Source organism: Pleurodeles waltl, chromosome 1_1 (assembly GCF_031143425.1).
Source record: "Pleurodeles waltl isolate 20211129_DDA chromosome 1_1, aPleWal1.hap1.20221129, whole genome shotgun sequence".
NCBI lineage: Eukaryota > Metazoa > Chordata > Amphibia > Caudata > Salamandridae > Pleurodeles > Pleurodeles waltl.
The window spans coordinates 505533560-505561215 of NC_090436.1; the positions used below are offsets into that span (position 1 = coordinate 505533560).

General features: G+C 44.9%; 1 protein-coding gene across 1 annotated transcript in view; it reads left to right on the forward strand.

Moving 5' to 3' along the window:
• Positions 1 to 27656, forward strand: part of ADGRV1 (adhesion G protein-coupled receptor V1) — a 2003619-nt gene that overhangs the window by 223869 nt on the left and 1752094 nt on the right. The window contains exon 8 of the mRNA XM_069225272.1: positions 4369 to 4639. Within this exon, the coding sequence (XP_069081373.1) occupies positions 4369 to 4639 (271 nt within the window). The remainder of the gene's footprint in view (positions 1 to 4368; positions 4640 to 27656) is intronic.

Consider the following 27656-nt stretch of genomic DNA (forward strand, 5'->3'; position numbering starts at 1 on the left):
TGCACAGAGTCCAAGGGTTCCCCTTAGAGGTCAGATAGTGGCAAAAAGAGATAATTCTAATGCTCTATTTTGTGGTAGTGTGGTCGAGCAGTAGGCTTATTAGAGGGTAGTGTTAAGCATTTGTTGTACACACACAGGCAATAAATGAGGAACACACACTCAAAGACAATTCCAGGCCAATAGGTTTTTATATAGAAAAATATATTTTCTTAGTTTATTTTAAGAACCACAGGTTCAAGATTTACAATCAATACTTTAAATGAAAGGTACTTCACTCAGGTATCATAGGAACTTTGAATCAGCAAAATAGCATGTACAGTGTTGGCAAAAATGGCAATAAGCTATTTTAAAACTAGACACAGTGCAAATTTCAACAGTTCCTGGGGGAGGTAAGTATTTGTTAGTTTTGCAGGTAAGTAAACCACCTACAGGGTTCAAAGTTGGGTCCAAAGTAGACCACCGTTGGGGATTCAGGGCAACCCCAAAGTTACCACACCAGCAGCTCAGGGCCGGTCAGGTGCAGAGGTCAAAGTGGTGGCCAAAACGCATAGACTTCAATGGAGAAAGGGGTGCCCCGGTTCCAGTCTGCCAGCAGGTAAGTACCCGTGACTTCAGAGGGCAGACCAGGGGGGACTAATGGACTCCGGTAACCTTCAACGCTTTCCTCCTGTTCCTCTATCTACTTTAGTTATTATTGTTTTTTGTTTTTTTTGTAAGTAAACGCTAAACTACCTCACACTATCCGACTACCTGACAAAAATCCCCTACAAACCGGCCACCGTGTCACTCCAAACAAAATGGTGCCGACACATAAAATGGCAGGATTAAATACCTGCCGCCACATAGCCCAAAAAGCTCCCAACGGCGCCCGTGGACTATGCCACTTCCCCAAACCTCCCGGGGGGGAGACCTCATTCTTCGGCGGTCCCCCCCCGGGGCCTGCTTGTGCAAACAACATTTGGCACTGAAGAGGCTGGGGAAGGGAGAGACGAGACTGCTGCGCTATATAGCGTGCTGAGTCCGCCCTCAATCTCGGTCTGACACGTACCTGGTGCACTGGTCCAGAATGCATATATGTTACATTACAGTACACATTAAAGATGCAGAGAAAAGGGGTGCATCTCGAACACTATGCCAGTGTCAGAACTGCTTGAGGCTGCTTTTTGAGAACATAACTCTGCAGCCTTATGTACTTGCACAATACCCTTTCTTCAGGCTCGTATATGGCGAAGAGGAAACAAGCATCTTCGTATATTATATATACGTGAAATGGATCAGTGTATTTTCAACATAACATGTTACACATTATAGAATCACGATTTAAGACAGGACAGAAGAGCACAGAAACATATTCTAAGGTGTGGGAACAGAGGGGAAATGACAGGCGAATGGTACATTGCTGAAAATTAATAGAAGGAAGAGCAAGATTTTTTTCCTGTGGCGTAAATACATAAAGTTGTGTTTGTGAATTGGCACAATGACTCGATTCTCAATAAAGCAGCTAAGCAAGCTATATCTGATATGCCAATACACAGAATTTATAAAGTCTGCATTACCTTTTGTGACTACAATGTGAGGAAAGACATTTATTTACAGGCAGCGAAGCAGTGGTATCGAAACAAACGCTGGTGGATCTCATTTAGTAGATTCACAAATACATTGTCATGCTCGTGACTGATGTCATTTAACCATGTGTGTTGAAGAATTGGGTAAATGCCCATGAAAGCATTGACCCGGGGACTGTGAATGTTGTTATTCTGTCATTAAAATGAATGGTTTCAATGCTATCAAGCTTTTTATGTGACAAGGAAGGAGCCAAGCATTAATGGGCAGTGTGCTTATTACCTTTCCTTTTTCTGCCCTCTTTATGATTCCGGTGTTGTGTACAGTATGTGAAACTGCAGCTCTAACACTTTAAAGTTTTATCTTTTTTAAGTAAATATTTATGAAGACAAACACATAAATTCCGAATGTAAACACCTATTTTCCAGTGCACGCTTGGATCCCATTTTATAAAGTTCATAGCTTTACTGGGCATTAAATGCCTCCTTTCAACATATTCCTTACTTAAAACAACAGGCCAAAAGCAAGTGGGATTTTGTGCAATTCAGTAGTCCACAGCAACATGTTGACATTTGTGAAGCGCAGGAAACAGCAGCAGTGGTATAAAGGCACCATGTCACATGGGGTCTTCCGTGCAAGTGTTGTGGATACACACTGGTAGTGTATTTTACTGCACAAAGCAAAGGTTATTTAACACGATGCAGTAAACACGATATGACCTTGCAGCAAGGACCAAAAACAGTAATGCTAACTTAAACTAACACTTTTTTTTTTTTTTAAACAGAGCTGCCCCCTGGACAGCCGAACATTTGTGTATCAGGCACTCACACCCAGCTCACCTGAATCACTCAGACTAGTGGAGATGGACTCCATATATGGTACGGTCTCTCCCTCGCATCCTTGTGCAAGCAACATTTGGTGGTGCACGAAGAGGAAGAAGAGACTCTGACTGAGCAGCCTGGCCAGCAACAATGGCAGAAATAGTCAATCATGCGCTGCCATGATATCTGCATTCTGACTAGAGACCTAGCAACCCGTTCTGGCACCTGGCACTTTTCTCAGGAGCAGCATCTGGATTGGCTATCATTCTGGAAGCCAATCCAGACGTTGCTCCTGAGAGCAGTGCTAGGATTGGCTTGAGCGGGCAAACTCACCACTCATTAGGAGGCTGGGGGTTGCAGCTTTGATCATGTCGGGCTGGCCCAATAAAGACTGAGTCCAACCCGACATGCGCACTTTGGGCCTAGGTGCTCTGCACCCGCTCACTCCACTTGTACTGTTGTGTGCTGTCAAAGGTGAAACCCCACCCTCCAATCACAACTGTGCTGACGGCTGCAGTGACAGGCAAATTTAAATGATTATTAAATGTTTAATTAAATTTTTTATATGCACATAAACGGGAGGTTGGGGGCAAAATATGAATGGGGCAACGCCCCAATGCTCAAAGGCAGGAACCACCCTTGGTTTAGATACAAAGGTATGACTCTCATAGTAGGTAGGGATGATAATGGCTCCAAAGAGATGTATCCAGAACAAGGGCACAATTAAATGTGGGACCTCTGCATGTGGCTGTCATGAGCCGTCCTGAAATGGCAAGCCTAGAAACTGCCTAGAAGTGTCATCACCTGTAACCACATGATCTTCTGACGTACCCACCAAATTTTCAGTACTTATGAACAATGAGTCAGCAACCCTTTGCTGAAAGGATCTCCTGAATTTGTAAAAGGCTCTGTCTCTATCCTTTCTCACTTCAGTCTCTAATTCTCCCCTTCCAGTTGTAGAAATGTAGGCAATACTCTTCCCCTGCCTGAGTAAGCCGCACCCACACTCCATTATGTACCATGTGGAAAACCATGGCCATCCAAAATGGATCTGACTAGTCACAGCAATCATACTGACACTACACGTGGAGTCTCACTATGACACGTGACACACATCCACTAACTATACATGCAAATGCAGTGTCAGGTTGGATTGTCACATTCCAAAGGAACATTACTTGAGGGAGCTAGTAGACTGCGTTCAGCTGTGTAAGAAAAAAGGGCTCTGCCCATAACTATAGATCCTCAAAAATTCATATGCTGCCACCATCACTGTATGTCATCAAACTATGACATAAACAGTAACCCTTTGTCACTACAGAGGGTACACCTGGGTCACAAAACAAGTTCTGGACCTTGGCTTTACCTAGTGCTGGTTTCAGTCTCAGGGCACACTCTATATTGGCGTGTTGAATAGGCCAAAAAAAACACAGCATATCAGATTCACGTGCATTTGGGCACTAAGAGGTACACCGCCGTAAATCATGCATGAGGCATTGTAGTTCCAACACTCCTTGTAATGCAGGTTAAGACATATCAATTTTAATGCACCAAAATGACATTGTACACTAATGTTTAATTTAGCAAAGATAGGTAAGGTGGTGGGCTGATGTAAAAGGCAAGAGTTTGATCTTAGCTGTGGAGGTAATGTAGTATGTAGGTGCTTAGACAGCACATACCTAGCCTAACACAACAAAGTGCTGTATTGGGCTGAAGGCAAAGATACAACTAGAGAATGGATCTATGTGATGGGTGCTGAGTTATGAGAGGTAGGTGGATTGTGCTGTGATGTAATGTTCCTGAAGAAAGATGAGTACAGAGATGTTGTTCTGGAGGTTCCTACTTTCTTTCTTGTACTTGTCGTCTGTTGGTAGTGTTCAAAGGGAATCTGGTACTACACTATGTTTTAAGAGGTCTGACTAAATGAGGCTGTTGATCGAACATATAATAATATTGTGTTAATTGCTTTTATTCCCAACTGTAGATTTGAAGGAATCACAATTGTACGAAATGGTGGAACACATGGAAATGTCTCTGTAAACTGGATCATAACTCGCAACAGTTCGGATCCCTTGCCTGTCACGACAGATCTCTGGCCTGCATCTGGGGTCCTACATTTTGCTCAAGGAGAGATGCAGGCACCCATTATTCTGAATATAATTAGTGATGAAACTCCAGAAGAAGCAGAGACGTATTTGCTCAGAATATTAGAAAATACAACTCAAGGCGGTGCAGAAGTCGGGAAGCCAGCAGATGTAAGTATGTTGAGAAGCATGAGTGACTGAGAAATTCATTTTATAGGAGCAACTAAGTTAAATACATAAATCATTGTTTCCAAATCTAGTCTGTAAAATAAAATGTCATATTTGAAATGGACCCTGAAAAATGTCAATAATGTCTAATTAGCTCACATTTATTTGCATCAGCCCACCTTTAAATGTGCATAAATGTGTTTTTAACTTAGCAACAGAAATCTATCCCATTTGATGCACATTCTGTCGTGACAAGGATGACTTAGCTAACTTCTTTGCCATCATAAGTTTGTTTATCCATTCATACTTCTAATACATCTAGCCAGATGAATACTATATATACACACATCACTAGCGTGCTGGGGTCTGTCCACGGATTCCTGATTACGACTTCAAGCATTGTTGGGACAGGAATACTCCCTGTATGGTATGCAGGTGTGTGCCCAACTGTATGTGAATCTGGTATCCTTACTTTTTGTTTGGCCAAGCAGCCTGTTAATATAGCGTGTAAGCGGAGGCCTTGGTTTGTCCTTGGTAAAGCCAGTGTTGTACCAAGCATACTCTTTGTAGCAGCATTAGACTACAATTCATGTCTTGGTTTGATCACAATCAGTAATAGTAGCAACTTACCGACTTTTCAGGATTTATAGTTTTGGGCAGAGCCTTTTTATTTGACTTAAATGAGTGCAGCCTCCTAACTCAATCATGGAAAGCTTCTCTGGGATGTTCGCTGAGAGACTCTGCAGTCCTTTCATCACTTTATTGGTGAACGGAGCAATAAGTACTACTAGACACAGAACCTGGGGGAAAAACAGAGAAAGGGAGTAAGGGAGAAATCCAGGACTGGCGCTGGGTGTCTTAGACTTATTCCATTTCAAGGGATGGCATCACTCTGCCTTGGTGCTATGAATCAATCATGGATCAATCTAACAAGCTGTAAAACACAGGGCAGAAGGTCTGGGCAAACACCAACTAGATGAATCATACAGATATCAACTGAATAAGGCTTACTGATTCCAGAAGTGCATGATGCAGTGATGAGACAGAGGTCAACTAGGAATCCAGTGGATGCTCCAGGAAACTGCTGGACACACACAGGTAAGACTCTACAAGAAAAGAGATTCAACAAACAAACACCTAAGAGGAGACTAACAAAGCACCAAGAGAAACAAAAGGGAGAAAAAAACAAACAGTGTAGGATACAAAACAGGCGAGAACTTTAGTGAGGATCTGAAAAGTCAATGCAATTTCGAAATTCTTTCCCAGGCACTAAGCTAAGGTTCTACTCCTGGAAATTACTTTACCCAGGGAAGTGAGGAAGTGTGCATTCCCAGGACATTGGCAGTCTAGAGTTCACACCCATTTAAGCTTTTACAGCCCCAATTTTCTATGCTTCCAAAACCTGTGTGCCTTTTGACTAACCTGATTCCTGATAGGCTGAAATGTCGTGTGTTTGTCGAGTGCATGTGTGAATAGTGGATGTGTGGCATATGTGTCATTGTGATACTCTTTGTTTAGTGTGAGTATGATTTGTGTGACCAGTGGGATACATTTTGGATGACCCCTGGTTTCAGCATGGCACAGGATGCAGTGCAGATGCAGTAAAGTGTATTGCCTAAATTCGTGTGACTGGAGGGTGGGACTCAGACAAGCAAATGTGGAAGGATCGAGAGGGAACTTTGTTTAAACATTCATTGTGATCCTTTTATCAAGGAGTTTCTAATTCCTCAGGTTCACTGCCATTTAGTGGATAATATGGGAGAGGAGGCAAGCCAGAAGATTATTTTGTTAAAGTGTGAGAACGTTTCTGGGGAGAGTCTTCCCTTTCATCTGACTGAAGCTGATTACCGCTTCTTGAAGGCAGATGCAAGCCGATGTAGAGATCTCAAGCTTAATTGTGCCCTTATTTTGGAAACTCCCACTGAAGCCAAAGAAGGGATTGCCCTGCAGAGTATTCAAAGAGCTGTTGTGCAACCAAGACTGGTGTCTTCTGACAGTCAGCCTACCATAGGCGCAAGGACATCACCTGAAGTCCACATAACGTGCTGGAGAAGCTGTGGGAGTGCTTGGTGCCTGGAAGCCTGCCTGCTTAGCGAGAGAAGGAAAGTGCCTGGTCCTTCGGGAGCACACACAGTCCAGGACGGGAAGCCCAGCTCTATTTCCATTGTGAGGAACACTCATAAAAAGCAGACAAGTGTGTTGCCACTATCAAACAGTGTAACCCGACATTGCAGCTGCTGCTTCCCTTATGACCTGGAGTCTGCAATTGCTAAGAAGAAGATGACAGTTGATCCGTAGCTTGGCCTTCTGCAACTTTAATGTGACCAGAGAGGCAGGTAAGCATCCATGACTTTACTCTACTGCTGAAGTACTTTGCTACGCGACTACGAGAAGCAAGGTTGACCAGCATGTGGCAAATAGCGCTTTCTCAGACAGGTAACACAGGAGGTGCCTGGAAGACTGAGAGATGATCTCTTGCTCCAGAACTGCATATTTCATTGTGACTAGTAGGCTCCCTGAACTATTAGCAAAATATAAACTGAGCAGACCTACAGGTCACTTGTATTGGATCAAAGATTTTATTCCCCTTAAGCACGAACATGCATGAATGCACAGTGGCCATCTTTGAATGTTTTTTTAAAAACTTTAAGTAAAATTATTCAAAGATGGTGATTGATGAATGTACTTGCACAGAGGCCATTTGGTAAAAGAAAAAGCCTTGCCGAAGTGTAGTAATTGAGAAGAAGCTGCTCCACAGGAGTAAAAGATATACTTCAGTTTACTACAGTAAAGCAAGCTCAAACCACCATCCAGGAAAGCAATAGCCTTACTTACAGTATAGGATGAATGCCACATTCACAAAAATACACCCAGACTATCCAAACAAGAATAAACCCCAAAAGAATGGGTAGGCGAAATTGTCACAGGACTGATGCCCCACTAAAAATGGGCCAGGCTGTTACTGGGTCTGGACATCGAGGTCTTCGCAGTCTTAGACTGCCAGAGATAAGGGCAACCTCTTCCAGTAGCCACATTTCCGCTGACACTAAGTAGTATCTAAGTAGAAGGTGCCTTCCAAAAGGAGCCCTGAAAGAGAAGAAAAAGCCCTAAGTTAAAAAAACATCCACAATGTCAATGAGACTCCAGGATAAGTAGCAGTCCTTTGCTTGTGGTGGTATGAAGGAGGAGGAGGAGGTAAACCAGCTGGAATCGAGAGACACTGAAGAATTTGCTGAGGAGATTTGGAAACCAGGATAATGGAACAGGAGTCAGCAGACAGGACTAACAAGCTTCAGTAACTCCAAAAGTAGGTCAGGAGCAGGGAACATGATGAAGAAGCAGCTCAAAGTGTTGTGGCACAAGAAGTAGACCAGTTTTCCCCTTTTTATAGGGACAACATAAGAAATTACATCGGGATAGAGAACCTCCATCTGGGATTGGGAGAATCTCCACAGTTTGCTGTTTAATGGTGGCCACCTTTGTTTGAAAGAATATACCATCCCAGGTATTCCACTGAAGCATTCTGGGAAGGTGGATCCAGCAGGAAGATCGAGATGCTGCTTCGCCTCCAGGACTGATCCCAGGAAAAGGACTGCAGAGACAACACTGGTGTGCCAGCTTCCGTATGGTAGGTTTTATTAGGAAGCGCAGTGGCCTGTCTATGCTCCTAAGATCTCTTTTGCAGCCAAAGTGCTCAAAGAGCAGCATGTCTTGCCAGCTAAAGGGAGATTCTGCTAAAGGTAGTCAGCGGGGAGCCCAGTACTTACAGCGCTACAGAAAGAGGGTGAACACATGAGAAAAATATTTATTTCTAACTAGAACTATATGATTCAGGTTCCAAATATCCATGTTCTAATTTCACAGAACAATTAAACCATGTTGAATGAAGGAAAATATTTTGAATCTCCATCATGGCTTTTCAGAACTTTCACTCCTATTTCACCACTCATTTTTACATCAATATTTTTTGTTTCTTTGCACTTATCAAAGTAAGTTTTGCTTTTCTCTTGAGCAAATAGATCTTTCTGCATAAAGTCACCAGCACTCGATCCATTCAAGGGACAGAATAAACGATTCCTTTCATAAGTGAAGTGAAAGCCCACGAGTTTGTATAAGTTCTATTTCAATCTAATAGTAGTAACACACAAAGTTCCTTTAATGTTCCAATATAGTTATTGATGTTGAAGCTTTCAACTGGTGAGGTCATGTATGTGTCCAGTGTTTGTCAAAGTGTAGTAATAGAGGAGAAGAAGGCTTCAAACCAGTAGAAAAACATCTCTAGTATAATGCAGCAAAGGAAGCTCCAACCACCATCCGAAAGCACACGCCTTACTAACAGTTTAAAACCTACAGCATATTCACAAAAGCCAAAAGTACATTTCAATATAGAGCCCATACAAGAATGACTAGATCACAAATCCCAGATACCCCACAAAGCCACTAGGTCTGCACTCACTGTTACAAGTGAGAGCTATTAATTCCTGCTGATAAAGTAGCTCCTATTTTCACTTCAGTTATCTGCAGTTTTGCTTTCCCTCATTATACCTCATATTTTATTGAGCACTTTAAGCCTTTTTAGAAAGTGTTAGAGGTTGTTACCACTGGCAAGCATCTCCTCTTAAAAGAGAATTCTCCTATTTCTGTTTAAGATTCGTTTGTTTTCAAGAGACAGGCAAGAATGTTTAATTGAGTCTTTGTGGGCATTTAAAGCATGCCTGTTACGCAACAATTACTATATGCCATCTTCTTACAGGATACAATGGGCCTTAAGTCATCATTTACTTTGAACATGAAGAGTGTAATCCTTCTAGATATGTTATTCAACCACTGAATCTCTCATCTTCCAATTAAAAAAATCCTACTCAGTGATTGCATACCTCGCTGTTAAACTCTTTTTAAAAGGTGCATTTAAGTTCTATTCTTACTGCAGAAAGTTTTCTACAGATAGAATATGTGTTTAGGGCCATTCAGTTGTGCCATGGGGCATTTTGGAATTTAGGATTGAGCAAGATATGCTTGTGCAGCCCCTTCTGTATTATGGGATTGTGCTGGCGCATATTTTGTACCGGTGATATCCCACTAGGACACTCCCATCATAGGTATAGGTGCATGGCCTATGTAAATGAAAAAACTAATTTGCCCCTGTGCCTGAGTGGAGCCATTTGTGGGCACAGGGCAAACAGGCCGTTGGGAGGTGCATTCATTGTGAGCCACATGCAAAGTGATGCAATGCTACGCACCCTTGAAGCATGGCCATTGGGAGAGTGTTATGGGAGCCAATGGAGCCACTTTGGCATCCCCCGCAGGTGGGTGCAGGCACAATGAATCCACCTGCATGTAGATCTGTGCCTCCTCGTCAAAAGTGCTGGCAGTCCATCTGCTTTAAAGACAGACTGTCGGTTTCAATTTGCTCGTTAGCCTTTCAGTGCTGAGTTGTTCCCTATGTAGCCGTGAGTTTACGCCGGTAGAGGGGACATCACATTTTGTATATAATATGGTGCACTATCACTGTTTGCGCTGATGATCTCTATTGATTATGTACCTGGTAGAAACATGGATATTGTGCTATTTAACATATTTTGACCCCTGGAGGCATTCAAGGGTCTACAGTGTGCTGGGAAAGATGTTCATGTCATGTCAATTTTAGCAGGTTTTAGACAGTTATCATAATCTAACTATAGCACCAAGACTTACTTTGTAGTAGTCATTAATTAGATTTTGTATAACTTACATAGATGAGCCTGTATGGCATTACTTCTCTTGGAATTTGTAAATGCTTTGTACTCTCGACCATGGTATTTTGATGAGCCAAATGGTGTTTGTGGTGGGCGTCACAACCCTCATTTGCTACTCCACAATACAATTATCAACGATTTACATTCCAAAGTTATCCTATCTTTGTTCATTTTCATTAACACTTATATTAGAAACTTCTCTATTATTTTCAGCTACTATGGTAAAGTTGTACTAATATGTTGGTAGCATAAACGTATTGAGATTCTCCTTGGTCCCATGTTAATGCCCTTTTTTCTTACTGAGCTTCCTTGTGTTCAAAATGACATTTCAATAACAGACCAACTGTTTGTCAGGTTGTACTTATTCATCCACCTTTATCTCTATATGTGTATTTATATAATTATCTTTCTAATTTTAAGATACATAAACATCAAATGCTGGGTGCTCTTTGGCTCGCATCAAATGAATCATACCACAAAGGAGTTAGTTACCCGACCTAACTTTGCTCCTATTTAGAGCATACATAGAATTTACATTCCTTCCACAGTAACTACAAATTTAGATGCACCACCCTCAGTATCATCATTTTTTATATCGGAGTTCTCATCTGGGGCAGTGTAAGTTTCCCTTCTGAATCTTAGTTTTAGTAGTTTTATTGTGAATTTAGTAGGCATAGAGAACATTTAGGCAGGCATACCCTTCAGGACTTACACCCATGTCCTATCCCAATTTTAGAGGGAAGAACTAACACCCACCCTTCCCTCCTATCAACCCTGATAACTCGCTTATGAAACTGAAAATATTGCCACTCTTCAATCACCCTGATACACTGGTGTCAGACACCTGGATATGGTTTAATTAGCAAAGGCCAACAAAGGCCAAAGGCTGTCAGAGACTGTGGGCAGGTAAAGCCCTTTAATCATTGGTCAGGCTTAATAAAACTGGATTCCATAGTTTGTTAAATTGTCAGCACTTTTCTGTCAGACACATTGGTCCTCGTTATGACATTAGCGGTAAATCCCCCTTACCGCCACACTGACGGCCGCCAACTTACCGCAGCGGTGGCAAATATCCGTCCACCATATAATGACACACTCACACCAATCCGACAGAATACAGCCACATACACAAATCCACCAGACCAATGGTCAGTGCTAAAGTGGCGGTCCCAGAACCCATACTGTTACGCCCACAAAACAGCTCCCACCACATTACGACCCACGAATCACCACAGCGGATATTCAAAGGCGGTAAACCATTGGCGGTACACACCACCGTGCTCAGAATGGACACCCATATACAAAACAACACAACATTGGCCAATACCAAATACACACCCCTGACACCCATACACACACCACACCCACATACCCACAGCACAATAAAACACACACCCACATTACCTACAACCCCTTCCGAACACCAATTGCCACCAGGAGACTGAGAAGAAGAGCCCAGAGACAACTAGACACACACACCACTTACACCCCTCACGCACTCCACATCACACACCCCACCACATTACCCAACACACCCTCACCAACACACAACACCCATGGCACCACAAAGGCACCCCCGTTTCACTGAGGAGGAATTAAGGGTCATGATGGAGGAAATTGTCAGGATAGAGCCACAGCTCTTTGGAGCACAGGTACTGCAGATTTCCATTGCAAGGAAGATGGAGCTATGGCGGAGATTCGTGGACAGGGCCAACGCCATGGTGCAGCACCCCAGTACAAGGAACAATATCAGGAAGAGGTGGAACGACCTACGGGGAAGGTACCTTCCATTGCAGCAAGACAACAGCTCGCCGTACAGAGCACTGGTGGTGGTCCAACATCCCCTCCCCCAAAACTCACAGCATGGGAGGAGCAGGTACTGGCAATACTGCATTCTGTGGGACTCGCTGGAGGACTGGAAACTGGTAAGTCAATATTTAACACTTATCACCCCAATACCTGCATGCCATCTCACACTTTCACCCTCACTCCCATCACTTCACTCCATCCCACGCACTGCACCCACACATCTCACTAATCCCAATGCCAAGCCCTGCATGCCATACCAGTGCATGGACACCCTTCCCAGCCCTGCACAGACACCCATCACCAAAGCATGCACAGCATAGGGAAACTAACATAACCTCAGTACATCACCATACACAAGCAAAAGCTGTCAGGGCAACTCCAACCATAGAGGGCAAGCTACGGAAGTACAAATGTCATACACTTGAAGTATAATACATCAATTACATCCCCACACGTACCCCAGCCAATGTCAGTGGAGAGGAGGTGCCACCACTATCCAATCCCCCAACAGAAGAGGCCCACAGTGATGACAGTAACTCTGGACTTCAGGATCTGGAGGACGTTCCTGGCCCATCAGGGTCCACTGGACAGTCGGTTACCCAAGGCCACTCACGGACCACCACAGAGCCTCCCCCATCAGGAACCAACACCACAGCACCCACCCAGCATACCCACACGTCTGTCTCCAGGACACGTCAATCAGCAGTGTGCCCACCTGTACAGGTACCCCAGGCCACATCTCATAGCCAAAACAATCAGGGACCTGGGGTCAGTGGCAGTGGGCACACGGTTCAGGGGACAGAGGCACAGGCCAACAGGGACACTGGGAGGACTGCTGTGCACCAGGGGGAGGACGGGACCAGGGAACCGAGTCTCTAGGAGGCACTCTCTGAGATCCTGGGAGCCTACCAACATTCCCAGGACACGATGGGCCAGATCCTTGACAACGTGCAGGAGAACAGGCGGCTGCAGGAGGGACAGTATTAGGAGATCAGGGAGGACTTGCAGGCCATCAACACCACCCTGATCTCCATAGGTGTTGGCAGACATGGCTAACATCATGAGGGAAGCAACAGCACACCAGCAGGCCTCTATCACTAGCCAGTCCATCGACCAGCCCTCCACTTCTGCTAGTGGGCAGGAGGCCCCACCACAGGACTCACAGGCCACCAGCATCCCTCCCCCTGCAAAAGGTGAACCACCCCGCAAATGTTCCCTGTGAACCAGACAGAAGCCAGAGACCATTGCCAAGACCACCAACAGGAAATTAGACTCTCCTGATTGTCCCCCTTGTGTCCCACTCTGTCACCTTGTCCACCTTGAACTGCCATTGCTCCCCTTCCTATGTCCCCCTTGGACACTGCACCTCTGCTACAAACAGACTGGAACAATACCCTGGACTTTCCTCCATCATCCCCCCATTTCATTACACTTTCCCCTTTATGTTTAGCACTATAATAAACACCCTTGGATAAAATTCGACTACTAGCATTTCATGTATTGCAAATTTGTATTAATTGAAACAGCCACAACCATTGCAAACGAACTGTACATAGTGAGAGTATAGAATGAATGACCTGATGCTGGCTGTTGTGATCACATCAGGACATTGTTGTCATATCACCAACATCTGTAAAATGACAATCCATAGGTAACAGTAAGTAGGGGAAACAAGTGGGTAATGGCAGCATGCCAATGACACACAGAATACAACAATAGTCATAGAAATGTGAAGTTGCACTGTAGTGTGGTCAGTTTTACGTATATTTTGCGCATTAGCTTCAGGCCTTAGGCCTCTGTGCACTTTGCCCTAAATATATTTTATTCATTTGCTAACAGCTTAGAGCCTCTGTGCACTTTACTCTAAATGCTTTTTATTAGGCTTCGTACTGTTATTTTACAGAATAGCCAGTTCCACGGTGTTGTTTTTTATTCATATCACACTGTTTTGCCTACTTCAGCACTGGAGTTCTTCATAACATATTCACTCTGTGCTTTAGTCAAGGATACAGTCTGGTACATTGCCGATAGACGTGGTAGGAGTCTAGACTTGCCATTCCGGCGCAGGAACATTTTGTGATCACGATGACATGTTAGTTATAAAATCACTTCCTTGTCCCAATACATCAAGAGGGAGATTCCGACCAGGGAACCACAACTAGACGCTGACTGCCTCGTTGCAGATGCTGAACCAGATCACAGGCCTTTGCTCAGGTATGAGTGTGTCCGTCTCCCTAGTGATACAGAAAGGCAAGCTGAAAGCTTAACATGCTGTGCTCTAAATAGAACAAGCAGAGGGAGAGTAGAAACGGTTAGGAATTATGATAGCTTTATTTCTATGTTTTACTCTCCTGGTTACTATATTAATCCTACTATGTTGTATTGTTCTGGTTATTGCGGCTCACGCCTTAATATCTAAAATACAGTCGTTTTATTAAAACATTATATAAAACTTATACTGTCTTTGTCATTTGTATATGTGACCATATAGTGAATGAGAGAGTTAGTTTGGATCTGAGTGACCACGACTTCCCTGAGAAGTTCCAAAGATGTCATGCGCTCGGCTGCCCAATCATTTCTTCCCCGTGGGAGAAATGAGGCACTGCTAGTTAGCCGGAGCAACAACCGGATTTAGGGTGACAGAGTTCCTTACACGTGGGTCAGACTCAGTCCCCCACACCGTTATCGTTCCTGCTGCCTAGAAATCCAGTAGTCTCATTTAGGATAATGAGAGCCCACGCGACATGGCGCCCAACGTGGGGCCTCCCTCTAATGTTTGGGTCCGACTGACTCTCTTGGTCTCGTATATATTTTGACTCCTCGGTTCCATATGCGGAGACGTCCGTGGGGCTGAGGGTTTCCGCCACCACAGGTTGGGTACATCCTATTACTTAGTGGTTGGTTGTTCAAGCTTGAACTTTGAAAGGAAATACCCCGATATTGGTGTGCCTTCTCTGTCCTAGAGCTATTATTGTTATACTAATGGCGAATCCAGTTGTAGTAGATATACCGCTTAATATGCGATTTCCGCTCACGGGTCATCTGATAGCACATGGACTGACGGTCCAGGGGGGTCCGGTCACTTTTGTGGTGGACGCCCATGCAGCCTATAGATCAGAACTTTTTTATTCTTGGGTCGTATTTCCAGCAGCTGATGGGGGTACAAATACTTTTCACGAATATACTGTTGCGAATGTCCCTGGACAATACAGGGCTTATGCATACTTAGAAATACCTTTATCTTATCAAGAACACCATAATTGGCTTGATGGCGCCCTCCCACATTCAGTAACACCAGTACGGTTAGGTCCGTTGAGTAATGATGGTCCGACCTGGCCTTTATTGGCTACATATACACCATATCCTGGAGTGGCAAATGTGGCAGTGGCTGAAGTGCATCGTTTATATGTGGAATTAACTGCAACGTACAGACGATTAGTTCAGTTTGTGATGCAGACATTAAATACTAATGCAGCGCGTGCTGCTCCAGCTCATCCACATGCGGTGGTGCCGGGAATAAATCCGGCCACTGTACACTCTGTAATGGGCAAGGTACCGGCTAAACGTGAGGAGACTCCATTTTGGCTGGCGCAAAAAATTAATACGCTGGAAGCAGTATTTCCCCATACGGGACCTCAGGATAAGCATAGAATTTTGACGATGTGTTTGCCGTATGGGATGGTTCCTACGGTGGATCTTTGTAATACTTGGGGCACGGTGTTTGCCGCTCTCTATACTACAGCACACGGTACACCGACTTTGGCTAATTTGCTGGAGGTGCTTAAACAAATTCAGGATGAATATGGGGCTGCCCCTGCCTTGGATTTAGGCATGCAATTGATGGGTAATTTTGACGCGGTTTCTTCTATTATTTTGAGTAATCTCAAGGGGGAGGCTGTAGCACTAGCAGTGCGAATGCGTCTTCGGGACGTTCCGCAGATTAATCAGGAGCGGGAACTTCAGAGAATAATAGCTGAAACATATTCTAGTATTGGTCGTGATAGCCTAGGGGCTCGACCGCAGAAACCACAATTGCAGGGTAAAAATAATAAGGATAATTCTAAGCAACAGCAACCTGAGGGTGCGAAAAAGCGCTGGGATAAGAAACAGCAAACACCTAAGAAAGATAGTGGGCAGTCTCCGCAACCGGAGACCCCACAAAATAAGTATAATCTCAGGAATAGGGATACTTTGAAGACGCCTGATAGATATCAATATACTGATACACGCCAATCTCGTTCCTTTCAGGACTCCTCGGAAAAGAGAAGTGAGAGAGGTGGGCGGTCAGAGCGGAGGACGGAGTACGTTAAACCGAGACAGGATTCACAACGCTCAGCGGAGGTTTCTATTAAACAAGAAGAGAAACCGCTGCAACAGAAACAGCAATTCAAAAAGAAGAAAGTGGCAGCTGTCTCAGTTAGACATGCCGCTCAAGAAGAGAGTTCTCTTGACAAACAAGACATGGGTGTTAGCGCTGTTAGACAGCGCGGCAGAGGTCACAATAGTTCGCCGGAGTCTTCTAGAGCATCTGGAGGCGAAAGCAACTGATGACTTCATACAAGTCGAGACGGCGGATATGCGAGTCTCTGATCCTGATCAAGTATATCTTGTGACTCTACGATTGGAAGGGGACATTGACCGCGTTGTACACGCCATTTTTTGGGACCATATGGTGAAATCATATGATGTCCTGTTGGCCGAACAAGATTGGCCACCTGACTTTGTTCGCGACTGTCCAGTTGGGGAGGAGGTTATTGCACCTTCCTTTTCACCACTTGTTCCGAGAGAACTAGCGGAGTCATATGGTAAATCATGGGCTCTAGCACAAGCCCCCGCCCTATATAGAAATAATGTGGGGTGGGATAAACAATCACCTTATCATGTCATTCCCCTTAAAGGAGAACCTCAGCCACAGCCGCAATATCCTATTAAATTTGAAGCAAGGGCATCGGTTCGGAAAATTCTTACACAATTGGAGTACCAAGGTGTGATTGAGCCTTGTGTCTCGCCGATGAATAATCCCTTATTTCCGGTTGCTAAACCGGACCATTCCTATAGGATAGTGGTGGATTACAGACATTTGAATAGTCATACACGCACATATGCTATACAGAATTCACATAGCGCTGCGCTTATGAATAATATAGTGCGTAAAAAATACAAAACAACATTGGATATCTCGAATGGATTTTTCTGCCAGAATATAGCACCCGAAAGTCAGGACTATACCGGTTTCAGTGCGTTTGGCTCTCAGAATAAGTTTTGTCGTTTACCTCAGGGGTATAAGAATAGCCCAGGACTGTTCTCGGCTCGTGTGACTGAACTTCTGCACGAGTTGGACCCTGAGGCGTTATCATATGTTGATGACATTTATTTGACGGACGATGAGATTCTACAACATCTCAGTCGCGTATCGCGCATTGTTGTGGGTTTTGCTGATATTGGTTATAAGTTTAATTTTAAGAAATCGAAGATTGCCTTCCTCAGTGTTATTTTCCTGGGATATGAGTTATCGAGTGAGGGCAAGAGCCTGGCGCCACATTTTTTGGAGAAATGTGCTTTACTGCAGCCTCCTAATACGGTTCGGAAGCTCCAGTCTTTGTTGGGGTTTCTGAATTTTGGCAGAACTTACATTCCTGAATATGCTACACGTATAAAACCCTTATATGAACTGATTCGCCCGAATTTTTCAAGTAGATTTTGGACGATTGAGCATACACACATACTGCGAGAGCTGCAGAATGATCTCTTAGCAGTTAAACATTTACACACGCGGGACAATAAAACTCATTTGGTCATCAGGGTGATTCCTGGGGCTCTTGGATTTACGTATGTCACCTTCAATGAAGGGGAGACAGTCCCGATAGCATACAAGTCCCACTTGTATTCTGCTGCAGAACAACGTTTTGCACAGACTGAGAAAATTCTCACTGCAGTACAGATGGCTGTGATCAAAGAAAGACCGCTAGCCCAGGGCCAACGCATTATTGTCATTTCCCCAATTCCAGCCTTGGAGGCTGTTATGAAAGCGAGTGTTCCTAATTCGAAAGCTTTACACCCGCGGTGGATACAATGGGCTACGTCTTTGACGGCCACTGATGTGGATTACATATTTGACCCGAAGCTGCAGACTCAAGAATTTCTTCAATATGAAATAGAGTACCCGGTTCCTGCTGGCACATTACCTATTGACCAATATGAAGTGGTCATGTATACCGATGGCTCTGCGCAACCGGCGGTTGGGACTAAACAACAGTATTCTGCTGCTTGTGCGGTGGTGAGCGGGACTATGGAGGGGGGAGTTTTCTGCCCCCGACATACTTATACTAAAACTTTGGGAGATTGCACGGCGCAGCTGGCTGAGCTCAAAGCTCTTTTGTTAGCGTTGGAGCATGCAGAGCCGGCGATAGTGACCTAGCTAGTCTGTGACTCCTACTACTGTGTGCAATCCTTCAATGAATATCTGCATTATTGGAAAATGAATGGGTTCAGAGATTCTAAAGGCAACACCATTAAACATAAATTGTTGTGGGGTAAGGTTGCGGGTCTGAAAGAGACGCTTCCTAAAGTCCATGTTGTACATACACTTGGACACCAGCGCGTTGGAATACACGTTGCTGGGAATACTTTGGCTGATGAGGCTGCAAAGTCGGCAGTGGCTATCACCACTGTAGCCGCGGTAACTCGTTCGAGTTCAAAACCAGACATAGAGATTTCGGCTGCCATAAAAGCTACGGCTGATGGCACGCCATTTCCTAAAGGATTCCCTTCTAAATATAGTTACTGCTTGAGTGGTGCACTAAATGCTGTTGTTAATATTCCAGGCGTTGGTGTACGTGAGTTACCGAATAAGATTGAGAGACCTCGATTAATTTCTGCAGCGCATGAAGGGGTGGCATCTGCGCATGCTGGTGTGGCTGCCACGATTTCGCTTTTACAGGCCCGTTATTGGTGGCCTGGTCTCTATAAGGAGACAAAGCAGTATGTCCTTTGTTGTGACGTCTGTCAGCAAATTAAAGCATCGTCGGCTAGACGCCCGCAGCAGACTCCTCTTCTGATATCAAATAAACCATTACAGTGTGTGTACTTGGACCATTGTGGTCCACTGACACCAGATAGTGCATACAAATACATATTGGTTGCTGTAGATTCGTGCTCCAGATTTGTGTGGGTCTGGCCACAGCGCTCGGCTGACGCTCGGACTGTTATTAAAGATTTGCGTATCTTTGTCGATACATTTGCAGTTGCGGCTTTTCATTCGGACCAGGGCCCTGCTTTTGCCTCTAAGGCATTCAGGGACACCATGGCTTCGTTGGGGGTCCAACTCCAATTCTCGTCTCCATTTCATCCCGAGGGAAATTCTGTCGTGGAGCGTTTAAATCGTGATTTAAAGCAATCCTTAACAGCCAGGGTTATAGGTACGGGTCGTAGTTGGCTAGCCCACCTGTATGGAGTACAGAGAGCACTTAATAACTTGCCTAGAAGGTCACTGGGGGGTCGTACTTCATATGAGTGCCTGTTCGGAACACGAATGTATGTTACTGATCTGGATGGTCCTGGTGTGGAGGCGGCAGATACGCCCTTTGACATAAATGATCGTGTCACTGTTTTGCAGGATTTACAACAATTCCGTGAAGATAACTCTTCTGCAAGTGCTGCCTCCTCTGGAATTAAGGATGAGCCAGTAACACCTACTGGTTGGATACCCAGGATTGGGGATCTAGTGCGTGAAAAGGTCACAGTAAAGAAAGAATTTGGTCCTTCTTATCGAGCACCTGTCCCGGTGTTGGGGGTGAGCGGCACGAGAACTGTGATTTTGCCGCCGCTGCAAGGGGCCAAAGGAAATCGTTTTGTTTCCATTGATAATGTCAAGTAACAACATGTGGCCGATTCTGCACAGCAGACCAAGAGGGAGATTCCGACCAGGGAACCACAACTAGACGCTGACTGCCTCGTTGCAGATGCTGAACCAGATCACAGGCCTTTGCTCAGGTATGAGTGTGTCCGTCTCCCTAGTGATACAGAAAGGCAAGCTGAAAGCTTAACATGCTGTGCTCTAAATAGAACAAGCAGAGGGAGAGTAGAAACGGTTAGGAATTATGATAGCTTTATTTCTATGTTTTACTCTCCTGGTTACTATATCAATCCTACTATGTTGTATTGTTCTGGTTATTGCGGCTCACGCCTTAATATCTAAAATACAGTTGTTTTATTAAAACATTATATAAAACTTATACTGTCTTTGTCATTTGTATATGAGACCATATTGTGAATGAGAGAGTTGGTTTGGATCTGAGTGACCACGACTTCCCTGAGAAGTTCCTAAGATGTCATGCGCTCGGCTGCCCAATCATTTCTTCCCCGTGGGAGAAATGAGGCACTGCTAGTTATCCGGAGCAACAACCGGATTTAGGGTGACAGAGTTCCTTACACGTGGGTCAGACTCAGTCTCCCACACCGTTATCGATCCTGCTGCCTAGAAATCCAGTAGTCTCATTTAGAATAATGAGAGCCCACGCGACATGGCGACAATCACCTGCAGAGGGACACCCAGTAGTTCCGGCATCCCTCTCACTACTGGGGAAGAAGTCCCGCTGCAGGTGATTAGCACCGACCATGTTTCCTCTCCGAGCTTGGGGAGGGTGGAAGATGATCTTGCGATTGTTCCACAGTCAACGATTGATATCGATTCTTTTTCTCAAGTTGCTGTACGTTCTACTGATGTTTCTGAACATGTGATTTATAGCGTGCCTAGGAGAGAACCTCCATCAGCTTCCTTGTTCACTGTTGCACCTTTTGCAAGAACTGCCTCTGGCTGCTTTAGCGACGCGGATGCGGCTGTATCCAGCTCTTCGTCTTCGCTGTCTTCAATCCGAGGTCCACGTAAGCTACTAAGTTGGCTTAAACGTATATATTTTGTTGTTCCTTGGAACTATTTGTGGCTTTTTATGGCTGTACTGACTATTTTTTTATGGTTGGGATTTGTGGTTACCTTTTTTCTGGTAATACATGGTCATTTTCTTCCGGATCGATCAGACATTGAGCACGTGGAGACTGTGTTGAGACCACATTTTTCGTCTCATATGGATCGAAGAGACTTATCCCATGTGAACATTTCTGCAATACCAATTCCGGATGGAATTGTGTGGGATAAAGTATTGTTTGAAATATATGGTCCCACCGAATTGATTCAAATACCGTATGTTCTTAAGTTATCAATGAATGATATTGTTATTCCAGGCATTGTTTCTGATGATTGGGATGTGAAGACAGTAGATGCTATGCTAAAAGATTTGCAATATTATACTGTCTATGACGATGAAGATGCTTACCAATTTAAAGATAATCATGGTGATATGTTTTGCTACACCTATTATGGACACCACTTTATTCACAAAGCGAGTAGCCCTAAGTCCATCTTTAATTATGTACAATGGGAACATTGCTCGACTCCTCCACAAGGGAGTTCGAAAACGTATAATGATAAATTTGCATATTTTTCTGGGCATGATCAGCGAAGCGCTAAGTCTTACTATTTTAAAGTGACACTGTATTCTAATAAGCAGATTTTGTTGACCGATACTAAATTACTGTATTCTAATTCGTTTGTATCTAAACTTTCGGTCGAAGGATATGAATACTGGTTGAAGACTGTTGACTTGAAAAGTGTTTGGGGTAGGAAAAATTGGCAGATGCAAGGCACAGATACATTATTTCGAGCATGCATTATCCCTGTGCAAATGATTTTCCTCAATGACACAGTACAACAGACTAGTTGTTTGGGCTTGGCGTCGATTAGAGAATTGACTTTGCCTAGCATACCTGTCCCTTCTAAATTAAATAACTGGCAGCACTATGTGAATGCTACTTTTAGTGAATTTACGCATTGGGTCCAGAATGGTACGCTTAACGCTTCATCGTTACATCCGGGCGGGTGGTTATTGTGGCCTGTAGACACTAATCAGTGTCATCAACGTTTTGTTACCTCTTCTGGGGGGTTCAGGACTAGTAGGGCAGACCCTTGTTACATTTCACCAGAACATGCAGATATAATAACTACATACAGTGTGGGGAAACTTTGTCAACAATGGTTGAAGTACTCCACGCTGGGTGCAGTTAAGTCACACCTCAAGTTACTGTCTAATGGTACTGATTTACAAGATTTCTTGTCAGGTCCCAAGGTGCCCCGGAGAAAAAGGTTCTTATACGAAGTGTATAATGAGTTTTGGAAACTTTCCCAGCAGGAGGCTGCAGCCAGGTTAAGACAGATTGATCGAGAAAATCTGCTGCAGACTTTGTCTGTTGTTGATAATGGCATGCATACCCTTTCTGACCGTGTTTACACGATTGACAGCATTGTCTCTTCTGCTATTGACATTATAAAATCAGACATGTCTTCTTTATATCATGGGCAGAGTCAGACACGATCTATCATGCAACTGGGTTGGACTCTTCAGACCTTGAAGGCGGGTCGCGTTCCATGGCAGCACATTCGTGCCAGAGAGCTCTTTATCTCCTTTAATTTAACTCGTCAACAACAATTGATGGCTAAGAAGGAAGCGACGTATGTTATGTTAAATATTGAAAAATTGGAGAAACTGCCTTTTACGGTGGCTGAGATTCCGTCAGCTGAGTGGTTGATTCATGGGGTTATTAATTTGCCTATCTCCACTCTGCAATTTACTTCTTGTTTGAAGCACATTCCGGTGGGAAGATATGAACCATTGGGTGACAGTTACATACACGAGGTGTGGGAGCTTCCTTTTCAGTACAGATGTGTTAATGGTTTGCGGGAAGTTTTTCTTAGCGGTAGCGACTGCGAAACTTCTGTTAGCCATTCCATGGTTTGTAAACAGCTGTCCTTGCACGGGGCGTGTAATGCTTCGATTGCTAACTTAGCTTGTTATCTGAAGGGAGTTCCGGTAATTAAAAACACTTTCCAGGTGCTTTCTAAAGGCAGTTACATTGTTCTTAACAGCGAACGCTGCTGTGGCATGCGTGCCGGAATAGTTTACATCGTCGTTGTCAACAAGGCCGTTACGTGCTGCGGGAATGTGTTATTTCCCCCTACTGAATTTAGAGAGGTAGCGGACATCTGGCCTCATATTGCTACTTCCAAGGTTGATTTCGACAAGTTGAGTCGGCTGAAAGCTTTATTGTTTCAAAAGCATGTGGCCCTTACATCTGCTAGCGAGACCTACGCACTTCAAGTGGCAAGGTCATCAGCGGAGATACAGTCCCTTTTGAATACTAACTTTCCGAGTCACTTCGGTGAACTTGTGGGACGTATATTTAATGCATCCAGCACTGCTGGTATTGCTCATTTTTTCAAAGCCGTTGGTGTTGGTTTCGTTCACACCTTCTCTTACATATTCGGTTTGATACCTTCGGCTATACACTCTATTTTCGGAAGCATTTTTGGGGGTTTCCCAATTACTTTGGCTTTATTGGCTGGAGTTTTGCTATTGTTGCTGTTTTTTCGCAATGGCTGTCCCGCCACGACGAGATCCTGTATTGCTGCTCCCGTCAGCGCAGCTGTGTCGTGAACGCATGATGCAGTGTTTTGGAGCAACACTCCTGGCTCATTTGGAGTGTGACTGGTCTTTGTCGTTCCGACCGGTTTTGGATTGTGTGCAACCCGTGTTTCGATGCCTTTGGTGCTCGTTTGAACATGCACTGGCTTTCTATCTCTCACTGCAGCGCTCTCCAGTGGTTGATCTTGATCTGTTGATGTTCCCGATTAGGGCTCATTCCCAGACTTGTGCACTACGGTTGCGTTTGCTTTGTGAAGCGGATTATGAGATTCCCTTCCTGGAGGAAGATGGTTTTGTCTCTTTCCTTGGCACTACACGGGGTGCCGCCCTGAATGGTTTTAGGGCTTTGGAACACACCTGCTCCATGGTACTTTGTGGCGTGGATCTTCCGATATTGACATATCTCGAAGTGGAGGAGCTTCTACGTTCTATTGCTTCTGTCTGACAATTGGATTTTTTTCTCTCTCTCCCGACTAAATTGACACTATATTGCAATTCGCCCTCTCGTCACATGTTTCCTAAATTTATGACTTTGCTGTCTTCTCATCTTGTCGAAATGTTGGGTTTAAATTTAGGTCATTTTAAAAAAAAAAAAATTTTTATGTTGTTAGAACCACTTGCTACCGACAAGGGGAGGGTGTAGTGTGGTCAGTTTTACGTATATTTTGCGCATTAGCTTCAGGCCTTAGGCCTCTGTGCACTTTGCCCTAAATATATTTTATTCATTTGCTAACAGCTTAGAGCCTCTGTGCACTTTACTCTAAATGCTTTTTATTAGGCTTCGTACTGTTATTTTACAGAATAGCCAGTTCCACGGTGTTGTTTTTTATTCATATCACACTGTTTTGCCTACTTCAGCACTGGAGTTCTTCATAACATATTCACTCTGTGCTTTAGTCAAGGATACAGTCTGGTACATTGCCGATAGACGTGGTAGGAGTCTAGACTTGCCATTCCTGCGCAGGAACATTTTGTGATCACGATGACATGTTAGTTATAAAATCACTTCCTTGTCCCAATACATCAAGAGGGAGATTCCGACCAGGGAACCACAACTAGACGCTGACTGCCTCGTTGCAGATGCTGAACCAGATCACAGGCCTTTGCTCAGGTATGAGTGTGTCCGTCTCCCTAGTGATACAGAAAGGCAAGCTGAAAGCTTAACATGCTGTGCTCTAAATAGAACAAGCAGAGGGAGAGTAGAAACGGTTAGGAATTATGATAGCTTTATTTCTATGTTTTACTCTCCTGGTTACTATATCAATCCTACTATGTTGTATTGTTCTGGTTATTGTGGCTCACGCCTTAATATCTAAAATACAGTCGTTTTATCAAAACATTATATAAAACTTATACTGTCTTTGTCATTTGTATATGAGACCATATAGTGAATGAGAGAGTTAGTTTGGATCTGAGTGACCACGACTTCCCTGAGAAGTTCCAAAGATGTCATGCGCTCGGCTGCCCAATCATTTCTTCCCCGTGGGAGAAATGAGGCACTGCTAGTTAGCCGGAGCAACAACCGGATTTAGGGTGACAGAGTTCCTTACACGTGGGTCAGACTCAGTCCCCCACACCGTTATCGATCCTGCTGCCTAGAAATCCAGTAGTCTCATTTAGGATAATGAGAGCCCACGCGACAGCACTGTCTCACTTGTGTTTCATTGGAAGTACTGATGGATCACTAATGTTTTGTTGTCCTCATCCTCTGCCTCCTCATCCTCACTCTCCTCGGGGTCCACTGCTGCCACTGGGGCATCTCCAGTCTCCTCTTCCTGCAGAAAAGGTACATGGCATCTGAGGGCCAGGTTGTACAACATGCAGCATGCCACTACTGTCTGGTAGACCTTCTTGGGTGAGTAGCACAGGGATTTACCGGTCAGATGGAGGCACATGAACCTGGCCTTCAGGAGGCCGAAGGTTTTCTCAATTATCCTCCTGGTTTGCCCATGTGTCTCATTATAACGTTCTTCAGCCCTTGTTCTGGCATTCCTCATAGGGGTGAGCAGCCATGATAGGTTTTGGCAAACAGAGTCACCTGCAAATATTGAGGGACAACATTTAGCCACACATTATCCTATTTGGCCAACAGCATGGGCATGCACCAGCATACACTGGGTGGGGACCAAGGCTCACCCAGAAGTCACACCCTGTGCCTCTGTAGTTGGGACATCACATTTGGGATGCTGCTATTCCTCAGGACAAAGGCATCATGTACAGACTCAGGATTCTTAGCATTGACGTGGGAGATGTACTGGTCTGCCAGGCACACCATCTGCACATTCATGGAGTCGAAATTCTTACGATTCCTGTACACCTGTTCATTTTGCTGGGGGGAGGGGACAAACGCAATATGTGTTCCTTCAATTGCCCTAATTATATTGGGGATATGTCCCATTGCATAAAACTCGGCCTTCACAGTGGCCAAATCTTCCACCCGGGGGAAAGCAATGTAGCTGAAAATGTGTCTCATCATGGCAGACAAGACTCTTGCCAGCACTATTGAGAACATTGGCTGTGGCATTCCTGCTGCCAAGCCCACTGTCAATTGGAAAGAACCAGTTGCCAGGAAATGGAGCACTGATAGAACTTGCACTAGAGGAGGGATCCCAGTCGCATGACGGATCGATGAGATCAGCTCAGGCTCCCACTGGGCATACAGCTCTGTGATTGTGGCCCTGTCCAGTCTATAGGTGAGTATAATGTGCCTGTCCTCCAGTGTAGCTAAGTCCACTAAGGGTCTATACATGGGGGTATGTCTCAATCTCCTATTCCTTGGCAGCTGTAGGTATCTAAGGGAGACAAGAGTTAGTAGGCTGTCACAATTGGAACAACTATACCACAGCAGCAGTCCACATCATGCAATCATGTGTTGGGACAGTGTAATTTAAAAGTATGTGCTTTTTATCCTGTGATGCAGCAATTATTGATAGGCCTGTTCACCCCCTCTGAAATGGCGACCGCCTGTCCTGTGTGGAGTGACAGGTGAAAGTGAGGTAATTCCGCTGACGTTGCGCGCCGTGGCGGTAGGCTGTTGTGAACTGCCGTGCAGTTCCTCATTGGATAATATTGGGCCCTCTGGGGTACAGTGACCAATGGGGATGTACGCCGGCGGTGATGGTATACACTGCAGTGGACGTGACCGTCATTTTATTTCACATTCCTCACTTTCCTGACCTTCCACAGGAGAGGACCTACACTGCATGTGCTGCTATGACCTGTGTCTGGAACCTACCATGCCCTGTGTGACTGGGGAAAGGGCCCCAGCCTTCACTTCGGAGGAGTTGGAGCGACTGGTGGATGGGGTCCTACCCCAGTACGGACAGCTGTATGGGCCTCCGGACCACCAGGTGAGAACAATGTGGGCATGATGCATGTGGAATGAATGCATGGAGTTGTGTGTGAAGGCATTGTGTAAGGGTGGGTTGGGGTGGGTGGATTTCCTCTTGGCGGCGTACATGTTGTGAGCTGGCCTATGTGTTTTGCATTGTTGATGTGATCAGGTATGGTGGGCCATGTGTGTGACAGGCTGGACTGTTTGTTTAATGGAGCTCTTCTGTCTGTATTACCTCCGCAGGTCAGTGCCCATCAAAAGAAGGGATTATGGCGTGCCATCGCCAAGGAGGTGCATACCCTTGGGGTCTATGGCTGGCGGAACACCCACTGTTGCAAACGGTGGGAGGACCTGAGACGCTGGGCACGGAAGACTGCGGAGGCCCAGCTGGGGATGGCCTCCCAATGAGGAAGGGGTGCCCGTCGGACCCTGACCCCCCCCCTGACGGCCCGCATACTGGCGGTGGCCTACCCAGAGCTGGATGGGCGCTTGAGGACATCACAGCAGCCACAAGGGGGTGAGTACAGTGGGTATCATTACAACTTATGGTTGGTGGGGTGGTATCCGGGTGGTGGTTGTGTGTTAGTGGGTGCTCCTAAGGCCAGACC